At 45.7% G+C, this 22,546-nt stretch overlaps 1 protein-coding gene across 7 annotated transcripts in view; it reads right to left on the reverse strand.

The window, feature by feature from the left end:
* Positions 1-22,546, reverse strand: part of LOC135913299 (sulfotransferase ssu-1-like) — a 90,177-nt gene that overhangs the window by 8,375 nt on the left and 59,256 nt on the right. For 4 of the 7 annotated variants that reach the window (XM_070521447.1, XM_070521451.1, XM_070521448.1 and 1 more), the window contains 2 exons: positions 4,273-4,388; positions 1,033-1,281 (listed from right to left, as the gene is read on the reverse strand). In XM_070521447.1, coding sequence (XP_070377548.1) covers positions 1,033-1,275 — 243 coding nt within the window. In that variant the 5' untranslated portion in view covers positions 1,276-1,281; positions 4,273-4,388. Of the gene's footprint in view, positions 1-1,032; positions 1,282-4,272; positions 4,389-15,876; positions 15,990-22,546 lie in introns of those variants that run through there. The other 3 variants (XM_070521453.1, XM_070521452.1, XM_065445882.2) reach the window with 2 other exon arrangements.

The following is a 22,546-nucleotide window of genomic DNA, read 5'->3' on the forward strand; positions in this document are numbered from 1 at the left end:
CACCGGTTCAACAACTAGGTCATCCAGTTTCTCCAAGCGCAGGGTAACCTTTACGTGATTCCTTCGGTGAAGTACAGCACTACCCGCCTAAGACTTGTCCAGAACTAAGCTCACTAGTTTTGTCTAGCTCAGTTCGCGGGGTGACTCCGCAGCTACCTTATTTCGGGCTTAGTGATCGGAGAATTTATCATTCTCAGCACAGATCTCACCAAGGGAGAACGTCGCCCACATAATAGATTCGAGAATGGGCTGCGTTACGATACGTGGCGTTCCTAGCTAAAATAATAGAATACAAAGCCTCACTGGGAACCTAACGTCTATCATATGTGTCTCCTATATTCCGCCTTTGTGTTCTTCACTTCCTTCGTCAAATCCCAGCATATTTCCACCTTTTACTGAAGGACTCATACCGTGTCAATTTATTAATTTCGTCAAATGTTCTGAGCCATTTCGAGCAATGAACCAAGTTAATTTGTCACATACGAAATTGAAGAGTGCAAGCAGAATCCCTGTAACCATTGCTTTGGCCGAGCGCTCGATTCAAGAGTACACAACAAAGCATTTTCACGCTAAGTTGATATGTATAAGAAACGCAGACTTGAGCAGTTGCTAACAGAGTTAGATTAGCAAGGGCAAATGGAATGACGTGACCTAAGTGAGGAGAATGTATTGGATAGACGAAGATTTCGGAATAAGTCTGGACCAGATTTTGTGGCTGTTTTCACGTCATTTAGTTGTTTCAACCAGCTCAAGTTCAGACGCTTCTGTTCAATGATACGTTGCACTAACAGGAGGTTGGACTACTTTGCCCGAAGAGGAGCTATTTGAGCGACTTCTATTATTACGAAGTAGTATACAAGTTTTCGTTACAGTACGTTTCTCTGGTGTAGGACAATTGATGAGTGCTCACAAAACCAACCTTACTGTGGACTATCACACAAGTCGTTTAAAACCTAGATGCATAACATGCCTTTTATTACGAAAAACACAATCATCGCCTATATTTTGCGACTACAATAATGTCAAGCTTACCTGCAATTCGAGGTGAGGTAGGTGCGCGGCCCGTTCCATAAGAGGAGACGGTGGCGCCCTCTTGTGGAGAATGTGGTAGATTATCAGTTGCACCCAGGTGTCTCCGCAGAAAGGAAAATTTGTCACGACGAAGATGTCGTCGGCTTGAGGCTGGTAGGACAGCGCCGAGCGTGCATTCTCATCCGGGTAGAATTTGCTAATGAAGGAACTGCTCTCGCTCTCTCGGTTACTGTTCCCTGGCATGGCTTACTGCAAGACAAAAGAGTTAGTTCAAATTGCACCAAACAAAGTAAAGATAATCAGGCTTTTTATAAGATGTGTGATAATCTACTGCCTCCTTACAATAAGAGTATATTACATCGAAGGTACTAGTGGTACTAAAATAATTTTAACATGCCATACACGTGTTTTGACAGTGTCCTGAAAAAAAAATCCTATTTCATTTTGTGTGATTGTATCTATAGAAAATGTGGGAGCGACTCTTTGGGTTGATGTGCAGACGAATCTTGCACTACCACATTTATTACGGGCATAATTAAAATTGGTTGGAAATGTTAATCACCACCTAAATAAATTAAAAACACGAAAATTTGTGTTCACATTAACTCAAAGAGTTCCTTCTTTCCTATACACACAAAAACGGCAAATGAACAATTTTATTTTCAAGGCACTGTGAAAACACGCAAATAACGTTTAAAGTCTATTTGCATTGGCACCTTCGGTATTAGCAGGCACTTGTTTCCACCCTGTTTCGAGTTGCTCTATTTATTTTTTTAAGTTTCCCGCTGGTACAAGCAATCTTATATTGGGACAAAATTGGCTGTGTTACGAATTTCTAGTGCACAAAACGACAAGAAAGTGCACTATTACAGCTTCTGCAAGAAAAAAAAGAAAACGAAAGCGCATAGAAGCGCTGTACCTCATTTTTAAAGAGTAAATATGAACCAGACAGTAACATATTAAGCGAGGTACCTTATGAGCAATGTGTGGTTACGAGAAGGTTTCAAGTGCAGCAGTGAAGTAAGCGCTTCGGGAAAAAAAAAACGCATTAAACACGCGCTCGGAAGCCTTCTGTGCACTCTTAACTGCCCTGTTTTACCGAGGTGTAGAACATATTGCGGACGTGCGGGCCAAGTTAGAAAAGGTGTGTGGAATATATTTCACCTTTTAGACCTAATACGGGTCGTCGTACATAATTCTGAATACGCGTTTTCTGAAAATTCCTTACATCATGTGAGCTTCGTAGTAGGCATCCACGATGTCAGAGCTGAGCTAAGCCATTCACCTTAGGTATATTTGTTACGTATAAGGTTAGATGAAAGTGACGTACAAGGAAGATTCAAAGTCATTGGGATAACTGGGACCTGTATATGTAATCGCTCTGGAGTGTTATAAGCTTTTCCCAACTAAAAACTGCTATGCGGAACTAATTGTAACCGAAATAAGATTTACTAAAAGCAGGTGGAATATATGTGCGGATGTGCAGGCAAAGTGACGAGTGTAGATAATATACAGATTTTGTGCAGCAATCTTTCAGGAGCTGCTCGAAGACGCGATACAGCCGCTATTCACTGTTTTCTAGGCATCCGAATGAACTCTAAGACACATTCAATGTATATTTCGTCAAAAAGGGCATGTTCAGAATGTTTACAAAATCGAAGTTTCCTTATTAAACAGGCAAAACCTGTTTGAATGCGATTAAAAGTTACAGGTTGGGCAGTGTCACTTGAGCCATTGGTTTGGTAGAAGCATGGATTCAGCATGGATTTCAGTAAGGACGCTCTTGTGAAACACAATTATTTGAACTCATACCTGACCTTCATCAAGCTGTTCATGACTGCATAAAAATCGATGCCATATTTATTGACCTTAAGAAAGCATTCAATAATGTTCCCCATTCTCGCATAATGATGAAACTTATCCGGCTTAACATACATGGTAAAACTGTTAATTGGATCTCAAGTTTTTTCACCAGTCGCTACGAATTTGTTTCCGTAAGTGATCAGTTTTGCGATTTAGCGCAAGTTAAATCTGGCGTTTCTCAGGGCTCCATACTTGCACTAATTTTATTCTTAATTTACAATAATGACATCAGTCACAACATGACTTCAACATTTCGATTGTTTGCAGATGACTGAAATGATTACCTCTGAAGATACTGAATGGCAAATTTTTTTTTCTAAAAGAAAAACAACGACATTTACCGCAGCCAGTAACGTTCAGTTCATATTTTATGAACAATATGTGCATACAGAATGTGTCTACGTTAAAATATTTGGGAGTCCTTTTAACTTCTAACCTTACATGGAATGATCACATCGAAGAAATAATTTCGAAAGCAAATAAAATACTTCCATTCATTAGGCGAAATTTGGATTTAGCAAATCATTCAACTATTAGCTCAAACAGCAATAGTTCGTTCAAAAATGGAATACGCTTCCATCATTTAAAATGAAAATCAGGCATACCTAATAATCAAGCATGAGTCAGCAAAATAAAGCACCACGTTTCACCACTAATACCTACTCCAGAACATCCAGCATCATGGCTATCAAATGGTCGCTCCAATTACCCTCTGTTGAAAAACCACGACTGTTAGCACTGCTGTCCCACTTCCACAGATTGTATCATACCCCATCATCCTTTACAGCATCGCATATCAAACCCCCGCAAAGAATTTTCCCCTGCCTCGACGATCCCTTAAAAGTGCGTCCCATGTTTGCGCGTACGAATCTCCTTCGGCAATCACCGCTATTTCTTGCTAATTATCACTGGAACGAGCTGCCAAAAGAAATTCCTTCTATACACGATCATGACTCGCTTGTAAGCCATATGAAACGCAGTTTCAATACGCACGTCTGGTAAAAACAGAATGTTGTGCTTTTGACCCACTGTAAATGCATTTACATTCTTTGCACCAAGTTTTTTTTGTCAGGTTGTATGCATTTCTTTCTCTTTCTTTCTTCTTTATTTTTTCTTGTGTTCGATAACGTATACTACGGTATTCTATATTGTCATAGCCGTCCGCTTGTGCCTGAAATATCTTGTTGTTATCCCCCCGCCCCCTATGTAATGCCCGCAAGGGCCTTTAGGGTATCTGAGTAAAAAAAAAAGAAGTGCAAAAACGTGTCAGAGAGCTAATCTACCAAAACCAAATGGAATAAGTTTTGTCTTCAGATTTAGAACACAGGAGGTGAACAAGACATGTCGAGTGAGTAAGAAAGGCGTATATATACGAACGGTTGAGCTCTTCAGCGTGCCCCTGAAGAGATCGCGTCCGTTTCCCACGGCTTGCGGACCAATCAGTGCTTCACGGCGGCTTTCAGGTGGATCAAGGCGGAAATGTTGTATCAGACCTGCAGAAAGGACGGGTAATTGTCATCGCCGTGTTGACAACTTGCGGCTAAGCGCATTCTGCAGAACCTAGTTCTGCTACCACGAATTTCGAGAACCGCAAGAAAATTTATGAATATTATACAGACTAAGTGCATCTTGATGCTAGGAATACAGCGTTGTTTGTGTTCTTTTGAATTATGCTGTATTTGTCACCCTCCAATCAGTAACTAATAAACAATATAAGCTTCTATTATCTGTCATGTAAATACTGGATGTAAGCAATCGAATATCGGCCTTCTGGAATACGAATCGAGAACGAATAGCAAGTATTGAATATCAACTAAAGCAGCACAGGCGCTCGTGTTTACAGCAGGCATATCTATTTCGGTATAATTAGGAAAGCTCTCGCATTGAATAGACAGTCAACTATCAAGGACAATTAGGGTCGCTTTAAAAACAAGGTCACTACAACCGTCATGACAAGGACTGCACGAAAAGCCGCTTGACACCGTTAGAGCGTAGTGGCAAACAAGCTTCCCAATAGTGACAGGCTGCTATGCGACCAAATTTGCAGAAATGCAAAGCAAATAGTTGAAGAAAAAGCAAACGTTATGGAAACGGAAAAGAAAATGCGCATGATGTATTTGTGTGCCCTTGGCACGACAGAGGGCATGTTACAAGGAAAATAACCCTACTTGTAACGTAAAAGATAAAACTGCAACATGACTGGACTGCGAGAAAGACTAATTGGCAGTTGAGAAGCAAAAAAAAAAAAAATGGTACGCGACCCTTATCTTTGAATTCGGTGCCTCTCAGTCGCACTCGCACCTCCACACTGGTGTTAACTTTAGGCGAGCGCAAGGCACGGACCGAACTGGGAAGTAGCTGTTTGCCATTAAGTATCCGATTAAATGTCAAGCCACCCTCTTGTATGTGACGTAATTAGTGACGCCATTACTTGTGCATTCTACTTCCGGGTTTCTCAGGAACTTCGCCAAAGTCGTGTTCACGTGGCGAGTCTCGAACGTATACGCTTCTGTGCGTGGTAATCAATTATTTTTAATTAGTTCTTATCATTATTTGCAGACACTTCAATACCGCAACTTCTCACTAAAGCTCTGATACATCTATAAGAAAACCCATGAATTTTGTACTGTACTATTTTTTCTATTTTTTCCAACATACTTTGAACTTTCTCCCCAGTCGTCTCAGGAGGTGGACCGGAAGTGCTGCTTAAGAAACTAGAGTGTCACTCGATGCTCGTGCAACTATACATAGCCGGATGTCCCGTATTGGACGAAAAGACGGGGTACCAAAGGGTGCGGTTTTGTAAGAACGCTTCCACGTATTTGCTGGTCAGAACGATATCAAACAAAGAAACCGACTTATGAAACCAATATTAGGAAAAAGAAAGGATAGGGGAAATTTTTGTAAGTCTTGAATAAATGTAAAAATGACAAGCTCAAGCAAAATGCAAGAAAAAAACAACTTGCTGACAGTGAGAGCCGTACCCGCAACCTCCGCATTACGCACGCGCTGCAATACCAATTGTACTACGGCGACGGCAGTTCCCACGTCCATGCATTCTTGGGTATATTGCCACAGAACTGCTTGTTGGCCAAGTTAGTGCTTGCTAAAAGACATGTCTTTGCCGCAATTGCACACACAAAAGGAAGACACGGGCGGCCGCGCGTGTTGTCTTTATGTGTCTTCCTTTTGTTTGTGTGTTCAATTGCGACAAAAAGATGTCTTATTCTTGGGTATTTATGTTTGTGTACAAGATCTAATCCAAGGAGTGTGAAGCAGTGCCATATTTCCCCCGCAAAACTGAAAACAAAGCTTGTGTTTCCGATTTTGTTTCTGCATTGCTTCAAAAGCTTTGTTGCTGTTTTACTGTTGATAAGCATAATTTCCTGCACTTAGCAGATAAACAACAGTAAGCCGATTTCAACAATCGGTTGTTGATATTGTTGATTTTGATATTCGTGACTACAGAACAGTTTATTCAGGAATACGAATAATGTATTACAGACCAACTATTCGTTCTCTATTCTTCGATAAGTCATTCACCCTATCAAAAATACAATAGTATAGCTAAGGTCCTCTATAGCCTGATGGAAAATTCGCGGTTTTTCTTCAACTACATGGACATTAGAGAAAGACAAAAACGTGTAAGTAAATGATTTACATCAGCTTAGGTTATATTAGAGCATTTCGAAACACCTACGTTCCTAAAATGCACTTCACAGTTGTAGCGTGAATTTTAGACTCTTTTCTGTCCTATTTGAGCGACACGCTTCAGAAAATATTAGCAACACAACGCACTGTAATGTTTCATAATATCACACTGAAAAACAGGGTCTGTCGATGACAGATAGCAGATTTATCCGCCTTCTTTATTCCATTGGCATTCGGGCAATCGGCAAGGGAGGAGAACTTTAGAGTAGGCACTACCTGGACCCGCTCTAAGCATGCTTCGCCCAGTCATGAACATGAACTGTATAAACCCCAATAACTATTTTACGATAAATCAGCTTGCTCTAACGTATTCAATAAAAGAACGCGTCACTGTTTACTGTGCAGCGGCCGCTAAAGCAGCATTGACCGGACTCCCCTCCCATCCGCGCTGCGGGCTGGCCCGCCCCGCTCTCCTTGGCAGGAGCCCTCCGTGTCAAGCTTTGTGGCGAAGCTTACGAAGAACGAACATGTACAGCACAAGTAGAAGGTGAAATTGAATAATTATATACAGGCATACAGTACTGAAGCTTCCGTTGTTGGCGTGGCGTCTATGCCGACAGCGTAGCGGCGGCAGAGCGATCCCAGGCAGCACGTACTACTGCAAGATTGCTTTCGCATGAGCAAACCTCGTGCACACCCTCTCCTACTTTCTCTCATTGTATATATATATATATATATATATATATATATATAAACCTGCGTTTCGTCCAGAAAGTTCAACATCATTCACGTCGCGCGATGAAATTGGAGGCCCTATAAGGTAAAACTCCAATCAAAGGTAAATATAAGGTAAAATTCCAATCTTCTGACGTCTAATCTGCGTAACCGCCGACGCAAGCGTTGGGCGGTGACCCCCAGGGTTGTCAGGGCAAACCAATAAAACACTCTCCTCCTTCATAGAAGGTCACTTTACTTGCTTGAAAAACGAATCACCTTGCTTACACTGAGAGTTTTGTCTTATCTAATTGGCTCACGATATGCGAGGAGTACGTTCAAGCGGAGAAGGATTCGATGGAACCGAGCTAGTGCACTGAAAATCACTAACTAGGTGAATAGAGTGGTGCCGGCGTCTGCGGTTGGTACGTCTTTCTTTACTCAGCTTGCGAGGGCTGGTCGAAAATCGCGGCGGCATGCAACGGAAGCTTAAGAATGTCGCTAAAACTGATTTTCAGCAAAGGAGAATTGGCAGAACGAGCTCGTAAACGTGCCGAAAGTGCTCGAAAACGATACATGGCCTCGCAAAAAAGTTTTTTTATACGTAAATAAACCAATGCTCTCCGGCGAGTGCTAGTAGCCAGTGCCTGAGCGATCGGTGAGCGCCATGTTTTATTCCTTTCGGAACGGGGCAGCTTGCAGCTATTCAGAAGAAAGTTCAGTTTCGTTCGGCATATTAATGTATCTTTAACGATTACACGTCACTTTGACGCGGCTTGTTTTCGCGGTTTTGTGACATCGCGTGACAGGCAGGTGAAGTGAGTGCAGCCCGAAAACTTTTGACCAGTGGTCGAGGGCTAATGTCGAAAAGGCGTCGAATCAGAAATAAAAATTTTTCTTTTGTTCGGTCAAATCATGCATAATCAGTGTGTACACGTCGTATCAGATGGGGTGCTATCGCGGTTTTCGTGACGTCGCGCGACAGACAAGCGAAGTGGGGGTGGTATCAAAAGCGTGGCAGTTTGGGCGAGTTGGTATGTCATGACTGTTTTAGGCTTGTAGCGCAGCTCGGAAGTGCAAAAAAGGAATGAGGTAGGGGTAATCAAAGGCAACGGGAAACAGATTGATATAACAGATATAAAAGATATAACAGACATAAAACAGATATAAAAGCTTTTGACCAGTCGCGGAGGTCTGATTGCAGAACTGGAATGGAAAAGTCTGGAAAAGTTTTACGTTAAGCGCCCCAGATTACACAAGCTTCGGTGACAAGAGACAGCGGATAAAATCATCAATAACTTTCGAGAGACTTCCGAGACATCCAAGCGCATATTGCGCTTTGCGATAACATTTGTTAGTCGCTGAAACGCGGTACGTCAGCCGATGAAGACAAAGAAGTACACGCGTCAATCCCCCCTCCCCCCCCCCCACTTAAAAGCATCGTCCCGATGCCACAAACCTAAGAGAGCGAAACACAAAAAGACACTTATAAACAAATGTAACAAGAGAACGGCAAAAAGAAAACAAAGTCTAAAGCAACACAGTCCGAAATAAAAAAGGAAGTTCAAAGGTGAGCTACGCAAAGTCCGAAAGTTCATTAGCGCTGGTAGAATTGCTGAAGGCGCACAAGGTGGACTAATTCAGGTCATGAGTGGCGCCGACGTAATAGGGAAACGCCGTCTGGCACAATCTCATAGTCGAGTGCGTCAATGCATCGGATTATCTTGTACAGTCCGAAATAGCAGCGTAAAAGCTTGTAGCTTAGTCCTCGTCGGTGTATTGGGATCCAAACCCAAGCGCGGTCGCGTTTGGGTTTGGTTTGTAGCATCGTCGAAGGTTGTAGTATCGGCTGTCGGCCTCTGCTGCTCTTGATTCGTAGGTGCGCGAGCTGTCGGGCGTGTTCAGTGCCCTGGAAATAGGTGACGACGTCAAGGTTTTCTTCGTCGGTGACATGTGGCAGCATGGCGTCGAGAGTCGTCATCGCGTTCCAGCCGTAAATCAGCACGAACGACGTGATTTGTGTTGTTTCTTGCACTGCCGTGTTGTAAGCGAAGGTTACGTAAGGCAGGATGGCATCACAGGTCTATTATCGACGTCGACATCCGTTGCTAGCATGTCGGCACGAGTCTTATTCAGGCGCTCCGCAGGACCGTTCGTCTTCGAGTGATAGGCAGTTGTCCTCCTGTGGCTTGTCTGGCTGGATTGCAGAATGGCTTGGCTGAGATCCACTGTAAAGGCCGTTGCTCTGTCGGTAATGAGGACATCTGGGGCGCCATGTTGCAGCAGGATGTTCTCGACGAATTTCGCCACTTAGGCTTCGCTGCCTTTTGGCAGTGCTTTCGTTTCAGCGAGGCGGGTGAGATAGTCCGTCGCCACGACGATCCACTTATTTCCGGATGTTGACTTCGGAAAGGGCCTGAACAATCTTCCTGAAATGGTCGGCAATGAGGCTCGATCAGCTGCAGTAATCCCGCTGGTTTTGTCGTTGGTGTCTTGCGTCGCTGACAGTCTCGACATGTCTTGATGTAGCGGCCGACGTCGGAGGTCAGAAGCGGCCAGTAATACTTTTACTGTATACTCGATAGCGTCCGGGGAACCCGAGATGCCCAGCGGTCGGATCGTGAAGTAGGGCCTGCAGTACTTCTAGACCCAGCGCTGAAGGAACAACAGGAAGGTAGTTGGTGCAGACTGGTGAGAAGCTCTTTACTGGTAGGTTGTCTTGAAGCAACAACGAAGACAATGCCCGCATAAATGCCCTAGGGAATACTTCGGTGTGCACTTCCAAATACTCGACGAGGCTTTTTAGCTCCGGGACTGGTCGCTGTTGTTAAGCGAAGTCTTCCGCGCTTATTATTTCAAGGAAGGTGTCGTCATCCTCGTCATCTTGCGCCGGCGCGTCACTGAGGATGCGCGATAGGCAATCGGTATCGAAGTGTTGTCGTCCGGACTTGTAGGTTACAGTGATGTCGTATTCTTGTTGTCTGAGGCAACACCACACCAGCCGTCCTAAAGGGTCCTTTAAATTAGCTAGCCAACATAACCTGTGATGATCGCTGAATACTTTGAACGGCCTGCCATATAGGTAAGGGCGAAATTTTGCTGCAGCCCGCGCGATGGTGAGGCATTCCTTTTCGCTCGTAGAATAATCGCCTTCCGCTTTTGACAGCGATTGGCTAGCGTAAGCTATCACCCATTCAAGTCCGTCTTTCCTTTGGACTAGAGCGGCACCAAGGCTTAGGGTAGTGGCGCCAGTCTGGATTTGGGTATCGGCGTCCTCGTCGAAGTGCGCATGTACCGGAGGCGACTGCATGCGTCGTTTGAGCTCTTAAATGCTTCGGCCTGCGGCGTCTCCCACTTACGCTCGACATCACATTTAGTTAGATGCGTTAGCGCCTCATGGATGCGTGAAATGTTCCTGACAGAGCACCTCTAGTATGCACACATGCCGTGGAATCTACGCACTGCCTTCTTATCGATGGGGAGCGGGAACTTTGCAATGACAGCTGTCTTGTGCGGATCGGGGCGGACTCCAGATTTGCTGACGGCGTGGCCAAAGAACAGCAGCTCATCGTAAGCGAAAAACAAATTTTCCGGTTTGAAAGTAAGCCCTAATAACTCGATGGCCTCTAGTACTGTCGCAAGCTACCTAAGATGATCGTTAAAATTAAGGGCGAAGACGACGACGTCATTCAAGTAAATAAGGCAGTCTACCACTTCAGTCCTGCCAACACGGTGTCCATGACGCGCTGGAACGTTGCAAGTGCCGAGCACAGTCCGAATGACATGCCTTTGAACTCGCATGGGCCGTCTGGCGTTAAGAAGGCGGTCTTTTCGCGATCTCTCTCGTCGACTTCTATTTGCCAGTAGCCAGACTTCAGATCCATCTACAAGAAATTATTTTGCGTTGCAGAGCCGATCTCATGCGTCGTCTATCCATGGAAGGGGGTACACGTCCTTCTTCGTGATCTTGTTCAGTCGGCCATAATCGACGCAGTAACGTAGGCTTCCGTTCTTTTTCTTCACCAAGACAACAGGAGATGCCGACGCGCTTTGCGACGTCTGGACGATGTCGTTGCGCACATCATTTCGTCAACTTGGTGTCTTATAGCTTCACGTTCTCGCATCGAAAGTCGGTAGGCGCTCTGGCGGAATGGTGGAGCGCACACTTCGGTTACTATGCGATGCTTGGCGACTTGTGTCTGCCGAATCCTTGATGACGTCGAAAAGCAGTCTTTGTATCGTCTGAGCAGATATCTGAGCTGTTGCTGCTTAATCATGAGGAGACTTCGCTTTATGTCGAAGTCTGGTTCGGGAATTACGGTCGTCGGGGTAGATGCGACAGAATGAGAAAGGACAAACGTATTGTTAGTTTCCAGAATTTGCTCGATGTATGCGATTTTTGTGCCCTTCTTGATATGCTTCAACTTCAGGCTGAAGTTTGTAAGCATCACTTTCGTTTTGCTCCGTTCAGGTGAGCTATCCCTTTTGCAAGGGAAATTTCACGGTCGAGCAGTAGCCGTTGGTGGCCCTCGATGACGCCTTCTACGTCTGCAGGTATTTTGATGCCGACAGTAATAACAATGTTGGAGTGGGGCGGAGTGCTGACTTGATCCTCGAGTACACTCCAGGCGGGGTGACGATGACAGCTCCCCGGCGGTATCGCTTGATCATCCGGCAGCGTTATCGACTTCGACATCAGGTCGATGATTGCGCCGTGTTGGTTCAGGATGTCGAAAATGACGTCTCGTGAACATTTTTGGAGGATAACGCAGGTAGCAGCGTAAGCATGGTCATGAACGGTTATTCTTGCTCTGCAAATTCCAGTAGGCGTTATTAGATGTCCTGCAGCGGCCCAGATTTGAGGGTCTTTCCATGCAGGCATAATTTTCTTAAAGTGGGTGGCAAGAGGTCCACTCATCACGGAGTAGTCGGCTCCTGCTTCCGCTGAGGCAGTGACTGCATGGTCATTGAGAAGCACGTCGAGGTCGGTGGTTCTTCGTCTTACGTTGCAGTTAGGTCTCGGCGTCGGATCGTGGCTGCGTCGCCTTGATGTGTGGCTGGTACGTCACAGCATCAGGTCCTTGTTCGGTGCGTTCTATGCTTCCAGGGTTCGTCATGAAGGCGGCGTGTCAATATCATGCTATCGAGATATTCTCTTCGGCGTCTTGTCGGCTACCTATCGCCCCGGGCTGGGCGATAGGTAGCGGTCTGGTGACGGCGAATGGGACTGTCGCCGAGGGCTGCACTGAGTAGAGGCGAGCTAGACTGCGATGTAACGAGGGCGTTCACTTTCCCGAGGGCGCGGTGCGTTGACGCGAACCCTCGCAGTCCCAAGGCGCGGTATGGGCATCGGCGGTACACAGGGCCGGCTTCCCTGCAGCGGTAGTAGAGAGGGATGTGGTCAGGGGCACGCCAAGTGTTTGTCTTCTCCTAGCGTAGCTGCGCTGGGCAACGGGTGGGTGTGATGGCGGTGGACGACAGAATTTGGGCGTTAAATGGTCCTGGTGCGGTCGTGGAGGGGGACCTTGACGGAGGGCGACGGCGGCTTAGGTCATCGCTTCTGGCTAGGGCTGCGTTGATTGTGGTTGCAACTCAGGAAGTTCGAGCAATCGCTGAACCTTTTTGACAATATCGGCGATTGAGGCCACTGGAGGCGGCGACCTTGTGTGCAACTTCTGCAGCTCTTCCCGCACGAAGGCTCTGATAGTCTCGCGCAGACCGTCGGTTGCCAGGGATTGAAATCCGGCGTAGTCTGTTGATCTTGTGGGGCGGTTGAGCTGCTGGTTCCGCATTTCGAGTGTCTTCTCGATGCTTGTGGCCTCGCAAAAAAACTCGTCGACGGTCTTTGGTAGGCTTCGCATCATTCCGCCGAAAAAGTCTTCCTTCATACCACGCTTGAGTAGGTGGAGTTTCTTCTCCTCGGACATTTCTGGGTCGGCATGGCGGAATAGACGGCATATTTCTTGCGTAAATATGACAACGTTCTCCTTCGCTAGCTGCACACGGGCTTCCAATAGAACTTCTGCTCTTTCTTTCTCAACAATGCTTGTGAAGGTTATCAGGAAGTTACTTCGGAACAACTCCAACGTTGTAAGGGTGGATTCATGGTTCTCCAACCATGTCATCGCCGTATCTTCCGAGGAGAAGTACACGTGAGGCAGCTTGTCCTCAGAGGTCCAGTTTTCGAAGACCGAGATCGTTTCGTATCTTTCGAGCCAGGTTTCTCGATCCTCCGATTAAGCTCCACGGTAGGTAGGGGGCTCCATGGGTTGTTGAAGCGCGACGAGGATACTGGGGTTGCCAATGTGGTTGTCGAGCTGGGCGCGATCTTCGTGCTCGCATCAGGCAGAAGTCTGTGCTCCAGGGCCAGTCCTTGTAGTCTGCCGCTAGCTCGCTGGTCTTGGGCGAAGTTGGCGTTGTATTCGGGTTTCGGGCTTGGATTGCGGCTTTGTGAGGGCGCTCGGTACACGAACATAGTGCACTTCCACCAGATGTCAGGTAGTAGTGACGGTGAAGAAGATAGCGAAACGTTGATTGACGAAACTAGTGTTTTATTGGGCGAATTCGTGCCCTTAAAAGCAAGCTACACTCGAAGAACAACGATGGCGGCGAACAAAGTCAGTGATCGTCGAAAATTTTATCAGCGGGTCAAGCGCGTCGGCATTTATACATCAGTCATCAAAGCTTCGAAAGTAATTGCGGGGACCTGCGCGTCTTCCAGAAAGTTCTACATCATTCCTGTCACGCCATGAAATCAGATTGCATAAGGTTCGATGACCACAGACAGCGGATAGAACCATCGATAACTTTCGAGCAACTTCCGATACATGCAAGCTTGTTCTGGGCTGTGCGATAACATTTGCTAGGCGGTGAAACGCGGTACATCAAACGCGGTGGCTGCACTCGCGGTGCCTTCGGGTTGTTTGTACCTCCCCACCGCCCCTCCCCGCCCCGCAAAACGATGTGGTACTGGGTGTTCGGTGTGTATGTGCAGAATTCACAATCACTATGATGTATACCCGGGTATGTTGCATAATAGAGTTCGGCGATCTATATCTCTGTCTGTAGTCTTCTCCATCTCCCTTCTTGTACTGTGATGCCATTGTGTAGGCTGGACATAATAACTGACGGCTTTTTTTAACAGCAGTGGAAAAAGACAGTACACAAAGACAACAGAGACCACGGAAAAAGTGCTTGTCCTGTTGCTTTTTAAATCTTAGTAAGCCTTGTCATTCCGCGCTTTGCGAAAATTAGCAGTCATACGAACTTGCCCACGTCTCCATACCTGTGTATCGTGTTTGACCATGCGGGGTAATACTTTAGTGTGCACCCAAATCTCCGAATGTACGCCAGTTTGCTTTTCGTACGCACCAGGATCCACAAATAAGAATGACACCTGCGACTTCGCGCAAATAGAGTACGCTATAGCCAATGGGTTTGTAAAGTGCAACATTAGAAATCCTGCATGCTTGTGCATTCCCCACGAAAAAAAAGGAATCTCTCTTTCGTCCTAAACATTGTGAGCTGAAAACCTAGCTTGCGAAGATGTAGAAACCCGTCATTTGCTTAGTCGTTAGTTTTCTATACGGAATTTCGCACCTGAATAGGGCATTGTTCCCAGTTTCCTTTCGACGCTTTTCACGCTGAGTAGGACACTTAAGAAGCTTTACGATAAGGTGAAGCTGAGGAAAACGTTTTACGCACATGATCCTTCAAAGTGCACCAAACCAGTTTGCAATCGTCACGACGTATTATTTCAGTTGCAAGGCAATTCAGTAGTAGTAAGAATTGTTTTTCTTTTTATTGCTGCGATAAACTGAAGGCCTCCGTGAGGACAGATTGAAAATGCCGCCACTCTCATCTCTCACAGCAGGAAGTGCAAAGCGGCCTCACGGATGTAACAGAGCAGCATGTGATGGGAGGCGGCGTTCAGACGGTGCTGTTATTCTTGCACGCTGATTTTGGCTTGTCTGGCATGAAGACGCCGGATCATAGTAGTAACACTGTCACACACTAAGTTACATGTTCCACAGACTCATCGTCTTGAATGTCGTCAAGGTAGCTACTGGTCAAAACAATTGTGAAACACTGGCTGAGCGGTTTGCGCTAATCTACCATAACTATATTGCACTATAAAACAGTCTGTCCTCCTGAAAATGCTGGACAATTTGCTGGGTTGCTCGTTGTAGCGTTCACGGGTATATTCGGCACGTATTGCGTGTGAGTCACAAGATATCTGCACAGCCATTGAAGTGACACGTGAGCTCTTCTGGCAGAGATCAAACAAAGAAATTAGCGAATAAATAAATAAGAGGCCTTTGTAACGTAAAAATATTTCAGAATATTGAAGATATGAAGTACAAAGGGGCTTTAGTATTTTTTGCTCTGACCCAATCTTGCGCAATGCATTGAGCAATCATGAAGGTGACGATATCGATACGATTTAAGCGAACAATCGAGAAGCATATCAATAGAAAAAGTCAAGCAAACGTTCAACAGTTCAGGCGCTTTCTAAGAATGCATAAGTTTGTGAATGTTTACTGAGGCGTCCTTCATCGCTCAAAGGTTCGGACTGGCGGTAGAATTATAATGCTAGAATGAACGGTAGGCACTCACGTCCCTTAGGCACGCCACTCCGACACGTCCGTCCCCAGCGCTCTACCTAAGACGACTCTTCCAGACAACATCGCCACGCGCTCTCACGACTGCACGTCAAGTTTCATCGTAGGCGCCAGCGCTCGTTTCTCCCCTGGCGGAAGATTTCACCTCGCACGGTGTAGGTTTCCATTGCTTCCCTTCAAGGTCGCGCTCTCGCTTAACTCGCGCTGCGTGCGAAACGTCTCTTGTTTGCGATGGCGCCTCATCGGAAGGCTGAAAATTGATGTTGTGTTGCTAACTGCCACAACAGCAATGTAAACGCGATAAGGTTAATACCACCAGTGTAGTCCTAACAATTCCTAAGAAAATGGCACCAAAAAGCCAGACGACAGACATGGATTAGCGCGGATGCACTGAACAATGCATTAAACAACTGACAAACGAAGAGATCCCGTTCAATGATCGCTCGTGAGTATATGATGATTTTACATAAAATCCACAAGGATTTCATGATAACTGGGTATACGATCCCTTTCTTCAAATAATAAATTTCAGTTGTTGAACCAGCGTTGTGCTGTCTTCTTTGTCGTGTTTAATTTGTGCGTACACTGCCCAACAATGGAAACTTATCTTGCGTGCGCTATCAGTGGTCGTAGGTTTACGCGTGCCGAGAAATTGAGTATGTGTGCGATGCATTGAACATGACCGCAGTTCCCTCCTGCATCACCGCTGCACCGATCAATCGAGTTGCTCGAAGATACAGGCTCGCGTCTTGGTCGCACCGGTATTGCTGAAGCAGACATGCTTACTAATGATTTAAACATCCGTCTCTTGACCTCTGTTAAGAAATTACCAAACTATTTACGCTGCTGCCCCTATCCGGTATTGTAGCGTATGTACTAGTTAAAGCTGTGTATGCACGTTGTATTTGCGCTACGCGGTGGTATATTTTGTATATTTCCGCAAGTGCCGATAGAAGTACGTGGTCGTCAACAGAGACAACACAAATTTGTAGCAGTAATTCTGTGGGAAACTGGAACAATAGCTTTCGGCAACACGCATCGTTTGTGCTGACGACTTTTCCGGCGACACATGCGAAGTCGTTTCGGATTAAGTGCTCCGCGACTCCTATGTAGCTAAGTAGACGCTGCCCTTTTGCCACATTGCAGCCACGAAAACTGTCGTCAACCGCACAGATGTTCTTAAAGGCAGATGAAGCGTGTGCATCGTGCACATGTCCTTCGAATGAGCCGTCCACACACAGGCTCACGCGCGCGCGGTGCGAAACCTGGGCGAACGCGTGCAGTGCCGCAGGCAACCTAGGCGGCGTGAAGGAAAAATCCGAGAGGCGCACACCCGCTGGTTGAAATTTTACCCCGCATACGGCGCTCTCACGCCTTGTGTTCCTGTATATGCTCCCATATACAGCAGCACTACTCACGCCAGCGCGGCAGCGCCGCTCCACGGTGCCGTTGTTGTCTGCATGACCGCGTTGTACCAACTGGCGTCTCGTATCCACACGTCCACCGTCCGGAATCGCGCGAAGTGGGGTAATCAGGTAGCCCGTGCAGAACCGGGATCCGGGTCCCGCAAGCTCCGCGCAACGCATGAAACGGAGTGCTCGTTCTACTGACATAGCGTAAGCGCAAAGCAGCGTGGTACTGTGCCTACAGGGTGAATCTGTTATTGCTATAGTGAATTACTTTCTTTCTTACATACATCATAATGAGAAATAAATAATCGGGTATAACTTCCCTATAACGTCCGTGTAACGTCCCGGGTATAACCGCAATTTTATTGTGAGCCACGTCCTAGTGGAAAACTACGGAGTTCGACTGCCTGCGGTTCTTACACTGCACACGTATTCAAGCGCGGCAGCGTTTTGCAAGTCGTCCCACTAAAAATGAGGTCGCCGCTGCCAGGACACAACCCGTGTCCTCGAGCTCAGCAGCGCAACCAGCTAGCGACGTTGCTACTGAAGCGGCACAACATTTTTGCATTGATCTTATGTTGCAATACTCCCGCCTTAGGTCTCATATATTTACCGCGACAAGTATTGCGGTTCCTCGAAAATGTTACGGTCCTCTACGTGATTGGCATCGCATATGAGAACGAAATGCGGAATGTTGTCCGAGGTAAAGAAATGCTACTCAATGACGGCGCTCGTCTGTACTAAGGTGAGTGCGCACGGGTGTGATTTATATGCATGGCCCGCTCATCTCCGGTATGGCAACTTGTGCGGTGTACTGGACTTTAGCGGCAAAATTTTCAGGGACGGCATAGTGCGGAGATTAATTTTTTGGGCTAGAGTAAATATTATGGTCAGTATAGACATCACTGGCGGTATCTAAAATCCTCGAGATGGGACTAGGGGGTGTCGGTGTACATATCGGGTGAGCAGTTAAAATCAATACTGCTCGTCGACAAAAATACACCACCGTGCTTTCGACATGTAGTAAAGGTTGCATGTTGCAAGCAAATGGACCCACGAGACCACGAGATGGCAACAATGATTCTCGTGTCTACGAAACCTTCACACAGTCACGGCGATCGCTCGCTCGCACGGTTACAAACAGTAGAAAATCATTTAGCCTCAGCGCAAAGCACGTCGCAGGGGAGCGGGTGATATGACCCAACCAAAAGGGGGCGCGAAAGCTGGTGAACAAGATGGTACTGCAGTTCAACAACAAGACAACCAAAAAAACAATAGTGGCAGTGTCTGGTTACTGGTTGATACAGCAGTATAACAGTTAACTCGCCTTGAAGATCATTTCGTGCACACTCGCCAACCACCAGCAATGCCATACTGCTATTTGAAATTTATTTCCATTTCGCTACACACAGGTGCCTTCTACAATGACGAGCAAGCGTTTTGTTGGAGCGTAGAAATCGTAAATCGGGTGTTTTCTTGCGAGTGTTATTTCGGCTACTTCGAAAATACAGAGACTTTCACTGCTGCACTTGTTGCAAAAATAAACATTACGCAATAAATAACATGAACATGAAAATAAAAGGCACAATATGGTCCTGTGTTCTGTTCCTTTTCAATACCCGTTCTTGTCAGCAATAAATTAGGTTCATCAAACAAGAAACTCTGGGAAATTACCACACTGTCAGGAGCTTAAGCGCACTAAATGCCCCATGGGAATAATTCGCATAAGTACATCATAGCTTTTTTACAGATATTGCATGCATTAGTCATTCTAGTTTTATGCAACCTGCACTTCTGCATAACGCACTGATTGAATGGCGCAGTGTTCATGCTTATTGGTTACCATAAATTCATGTTTTTTATGTCTGTGTATGAGCTGTGCTACTAAATATATGTGTTTGTCTGCACGTTAATAATTCTTAGGTCAGCTCGTCTGTGGATTCTCTGCATAGCAAACCATCTTCTTCATTAAAATAAATAACTGAAGGTGAATGAAGGCGTTTACATGGTTTCAATCCGATGAACTGCATTGAAACGCATTCTTTGAATTCCCCTGGAAAGCTACATATCTACCCTCAGCAAAGACCCCCACACACTTCTACAATGAACTTAGAGCCTTATCATAATGAAATAGTAAAACAGAGAAACGTCGACCAAAACTAAAAGGTTTAAGGCTTTCAAGATGTTTCGGCTTCCTTACCGTAGCATGGTTCACAAAAAAGTGCCTGCAAGAGGCACGCTTATCTCCATTTTAGTACGTGACTGAAGGGCCTATCGTGCGCAGGGGGAGGAAGGAGGAGGAAAAGAACTTTTTATGGAGAATAATAAGGATAGCAAAGAAGAGCACTTGCTCGGCTAAGGCCCGTTGTTGAATATTGCCATCATACCTGCGTAGAGTTTTTTTTTTTTCGTAGTCTGTATAAGAAGCGTGGCGATATACTCACGGGAACACCAATTTCTTCCTTCTGCTATTATGCTTGCCTTGCCCCAGTAATTGAAGTAGTAGCTTAGCGCATATGAAACCACGGACACAAGGAAGACAGACAAGGACAAGCGCTTGTCCTTGTCTGTCTTTCTTGTGTCCGTGGTTTTATTTGCGCTAAGCTACTACTTCAAATATGGACGACCAACTAGCCCAACAGTCACCTCTTCTAGTCCCAGTAAACCTCACGACTAGAAGTTGCCGCGTCTTCTGCAAGTGCGCTGTAGTGAACGTTATTCTTTCTGATGTTATGCATACGGTCTTTCAGTCGTCCTACACAATTTCAACTCGCCGATATAAACATGTAGCGTTCCTAGTTAAAGGACCCAATAGACGTAAAGCATGGCTGCGGTACTGATGATGATGATGATGATGATGATGATGTCTTTGATGAGTTTGGCGCTTACCCACTCGCGGGGATTGGCCAAGAGTCGGGCAGACTTTGCTTATGTGTTAAGAAAACGGAGGTAAATATCTGTAATTTTGTTACATGAATTTAGGCGAGGAAAAATCGAAAGGGTTCAGTAGAATGTCATGCTATGAAGAGGAAATAAATAGAATTATCTATAATATATAAATGAGGCAATAGAGGAGGAATGAAAAGAATAATACAGTCATCAATGAAATCGGTTTGATTCAATAATACATTTTTCTAAGGTGAAGCACACATTTCTGTGTGAGTGCCCAAGCACAGGCGCTCCGAAAGACAGCAGTACCGGAGTGTTCAATGGCAGGCCAAGCTGTCGCACTTTAATTTCTAATGTCATTTTCCTCATGGAGGAGAAACACCGGCATTCCAGTAAGTAGTGCTCAGTCGTCTCTAACGCATTGCAAAAATGGCGCAATGGGGATATTGCCAAACCAGATCGGTGCATGTAAAAATTTATAGGTGGGACTCGCCAACGTAGGCGTCCATCTCGTCTCCCTTTTATTCTCGCTTCATACTTCTCTTCTCCTGTCTCCAGGTTCCCGCGCTTCTTCATCTTCTATTCGAAGGCTCATACCGCTTCACCCTTCCAGGTTTCCTGTCCTAACCTATCCTGGTGTAATACTTGAAGACGTTTCCAATCGAAGCACTGTCAACTGAACTCTGTTCACCAATGTACCATAGTCTTCAATATTCCTTTCGGATTGGCTGTCTTTGTAACAGAGTAAGAATCATAAAATTTGGCACTGTATTCTGTTACTCCTTTCCTAACTAGAACGAGGCCGGTGACTTAAATGTCTGGGATATCTGAGCTATGTCTCTAGTCAATTTTTTTTCCATTCGTTTACGGTACCTTTCCTCTTGCGATTTTTGTTTCCTCTCCTCGACGATCTTGAGATTTTCTAACAGCCCCAGTTCACGATCCGCCTGAAGAATAGAGGTTTCTCCTGAAGAAGCGAACTGCGGGCTGCATCCCAAGCCACTGGTGTAGGAGCGATTGTGATGTGTTACAGCTGCTTCTAAAGAGCATTTCCATCCAACATGTAATATCATAAATCCTGATGTATTGTTTCACATCTCGTACATGACGCTCTGCAAGCCTATTCGCCGCGGGATGGTATGGCGCACAGAACTTGATTGATATATTGGGGTCTCGAGACACTCATGCTAGTTTTTCCCTCTTGAACGCTGGGCCGTTGTCACATACGATCGTCCTGGCTGTCATAAACACATCCCGTTGGAGGAGGACGATGACACTATTCCAATCTTGCGTTCCTGGCCATGCCGCGACCATCCTAGTGCATTCATCTATGGCCAAAAGGAAAGCTTGCCTTTTTCGGACTCCTTTTATTTTCTTATTTAGCTCGGCAAAATCCAGGTGTATAACGTCAAGTGGCATTATCAAGAGGTATTATCGTGGCGTCCGTAGGCTGCTTATATTTCACTTTGTTGACTTGACAAATGTGGCATGAACAAACGCATTGATTGACATCTTTTATGTGAGGACACGAAAATCTCTTGGCTAGCTTGTTGAAGGTGCGCCAAAATCTGTCGTGTCCTTCTGATTCTGGGCTACCGTGGTACGAATAAATCACCTTCGAAACCAGCGTTGGCGAGACTTGATAGCGACTTTCCATAAAAATCAATTGTTCAGTGCCTTTCCACAATTTTCCTTCATTGATTTCTTCCGATTGTTCTTTTTTGGCCTGTATCATCAATTTAGACAATGCATATCCATCAGTCAAAAGAGGTCCTGGCCTGTGGGAGATGGTGAAATTGAACTGCTGCAAGTAGTTCACCTATCTGGCGATACGTTGCTTAGGTTGGGTCATATTCAAGAGATGAGCGAGGGGCTGGTGATCGGTGAATAAAGTAAACTTCGAACCTACTAGGTACGTACGGAAGTATTGAATTGCATTGAGGACGGCAAGAGCTTCCTTTTCAATAGTGGTGTAGTTGACTTCAGGTGGCTTGAGGGTGCAGCTGTAGTAGCCTGCTACATGTCGCTTTTCTCGGCCGGATGCTTCTGGACATTTCGGGTAGAAGCTGCACCTGTTCCATAGTGTGAGGCGTTGCTATTCAGTTCAAAGGGTAACGTGAAATCTGGTGTGCGTAGAAAGGATCAGAAGAGATTCTGTGCACCAGATCACGGTAGACTCTCTCACATTCCTCAACGCACTCAAATGGTACTTCTTTCTGCGTTAGGCGTGTGAGGCATCTCGTTACTGTGGCAAAGTCTTTTATGAAAGGTCTGAAATCCTGCTAATCCCCAAAACACACGCAATGAGTGGACGTCATATGGTTTTACCAGTTGAGATATCCTCTCGACGGACTCTTTTTTCGTGCT

This window comes from Dermacentor albipictus, chromosome 7 (assembly GCF_038994185.2).
Source record: "Dermacentor albipictus isolate Rhodes 1998 colony chromosome 7, USDA_Dalb.pri_finalv2, whole genome shotgun sequence".
In the NCBI taxonomy this organism is placed as follows: domain Eukaryota; kingdom Metazoa; phylum Arthropoda; class Arachnida; order Ixodida; family Ixodidae; genus Dermacentor; species Dermacentor albipictus.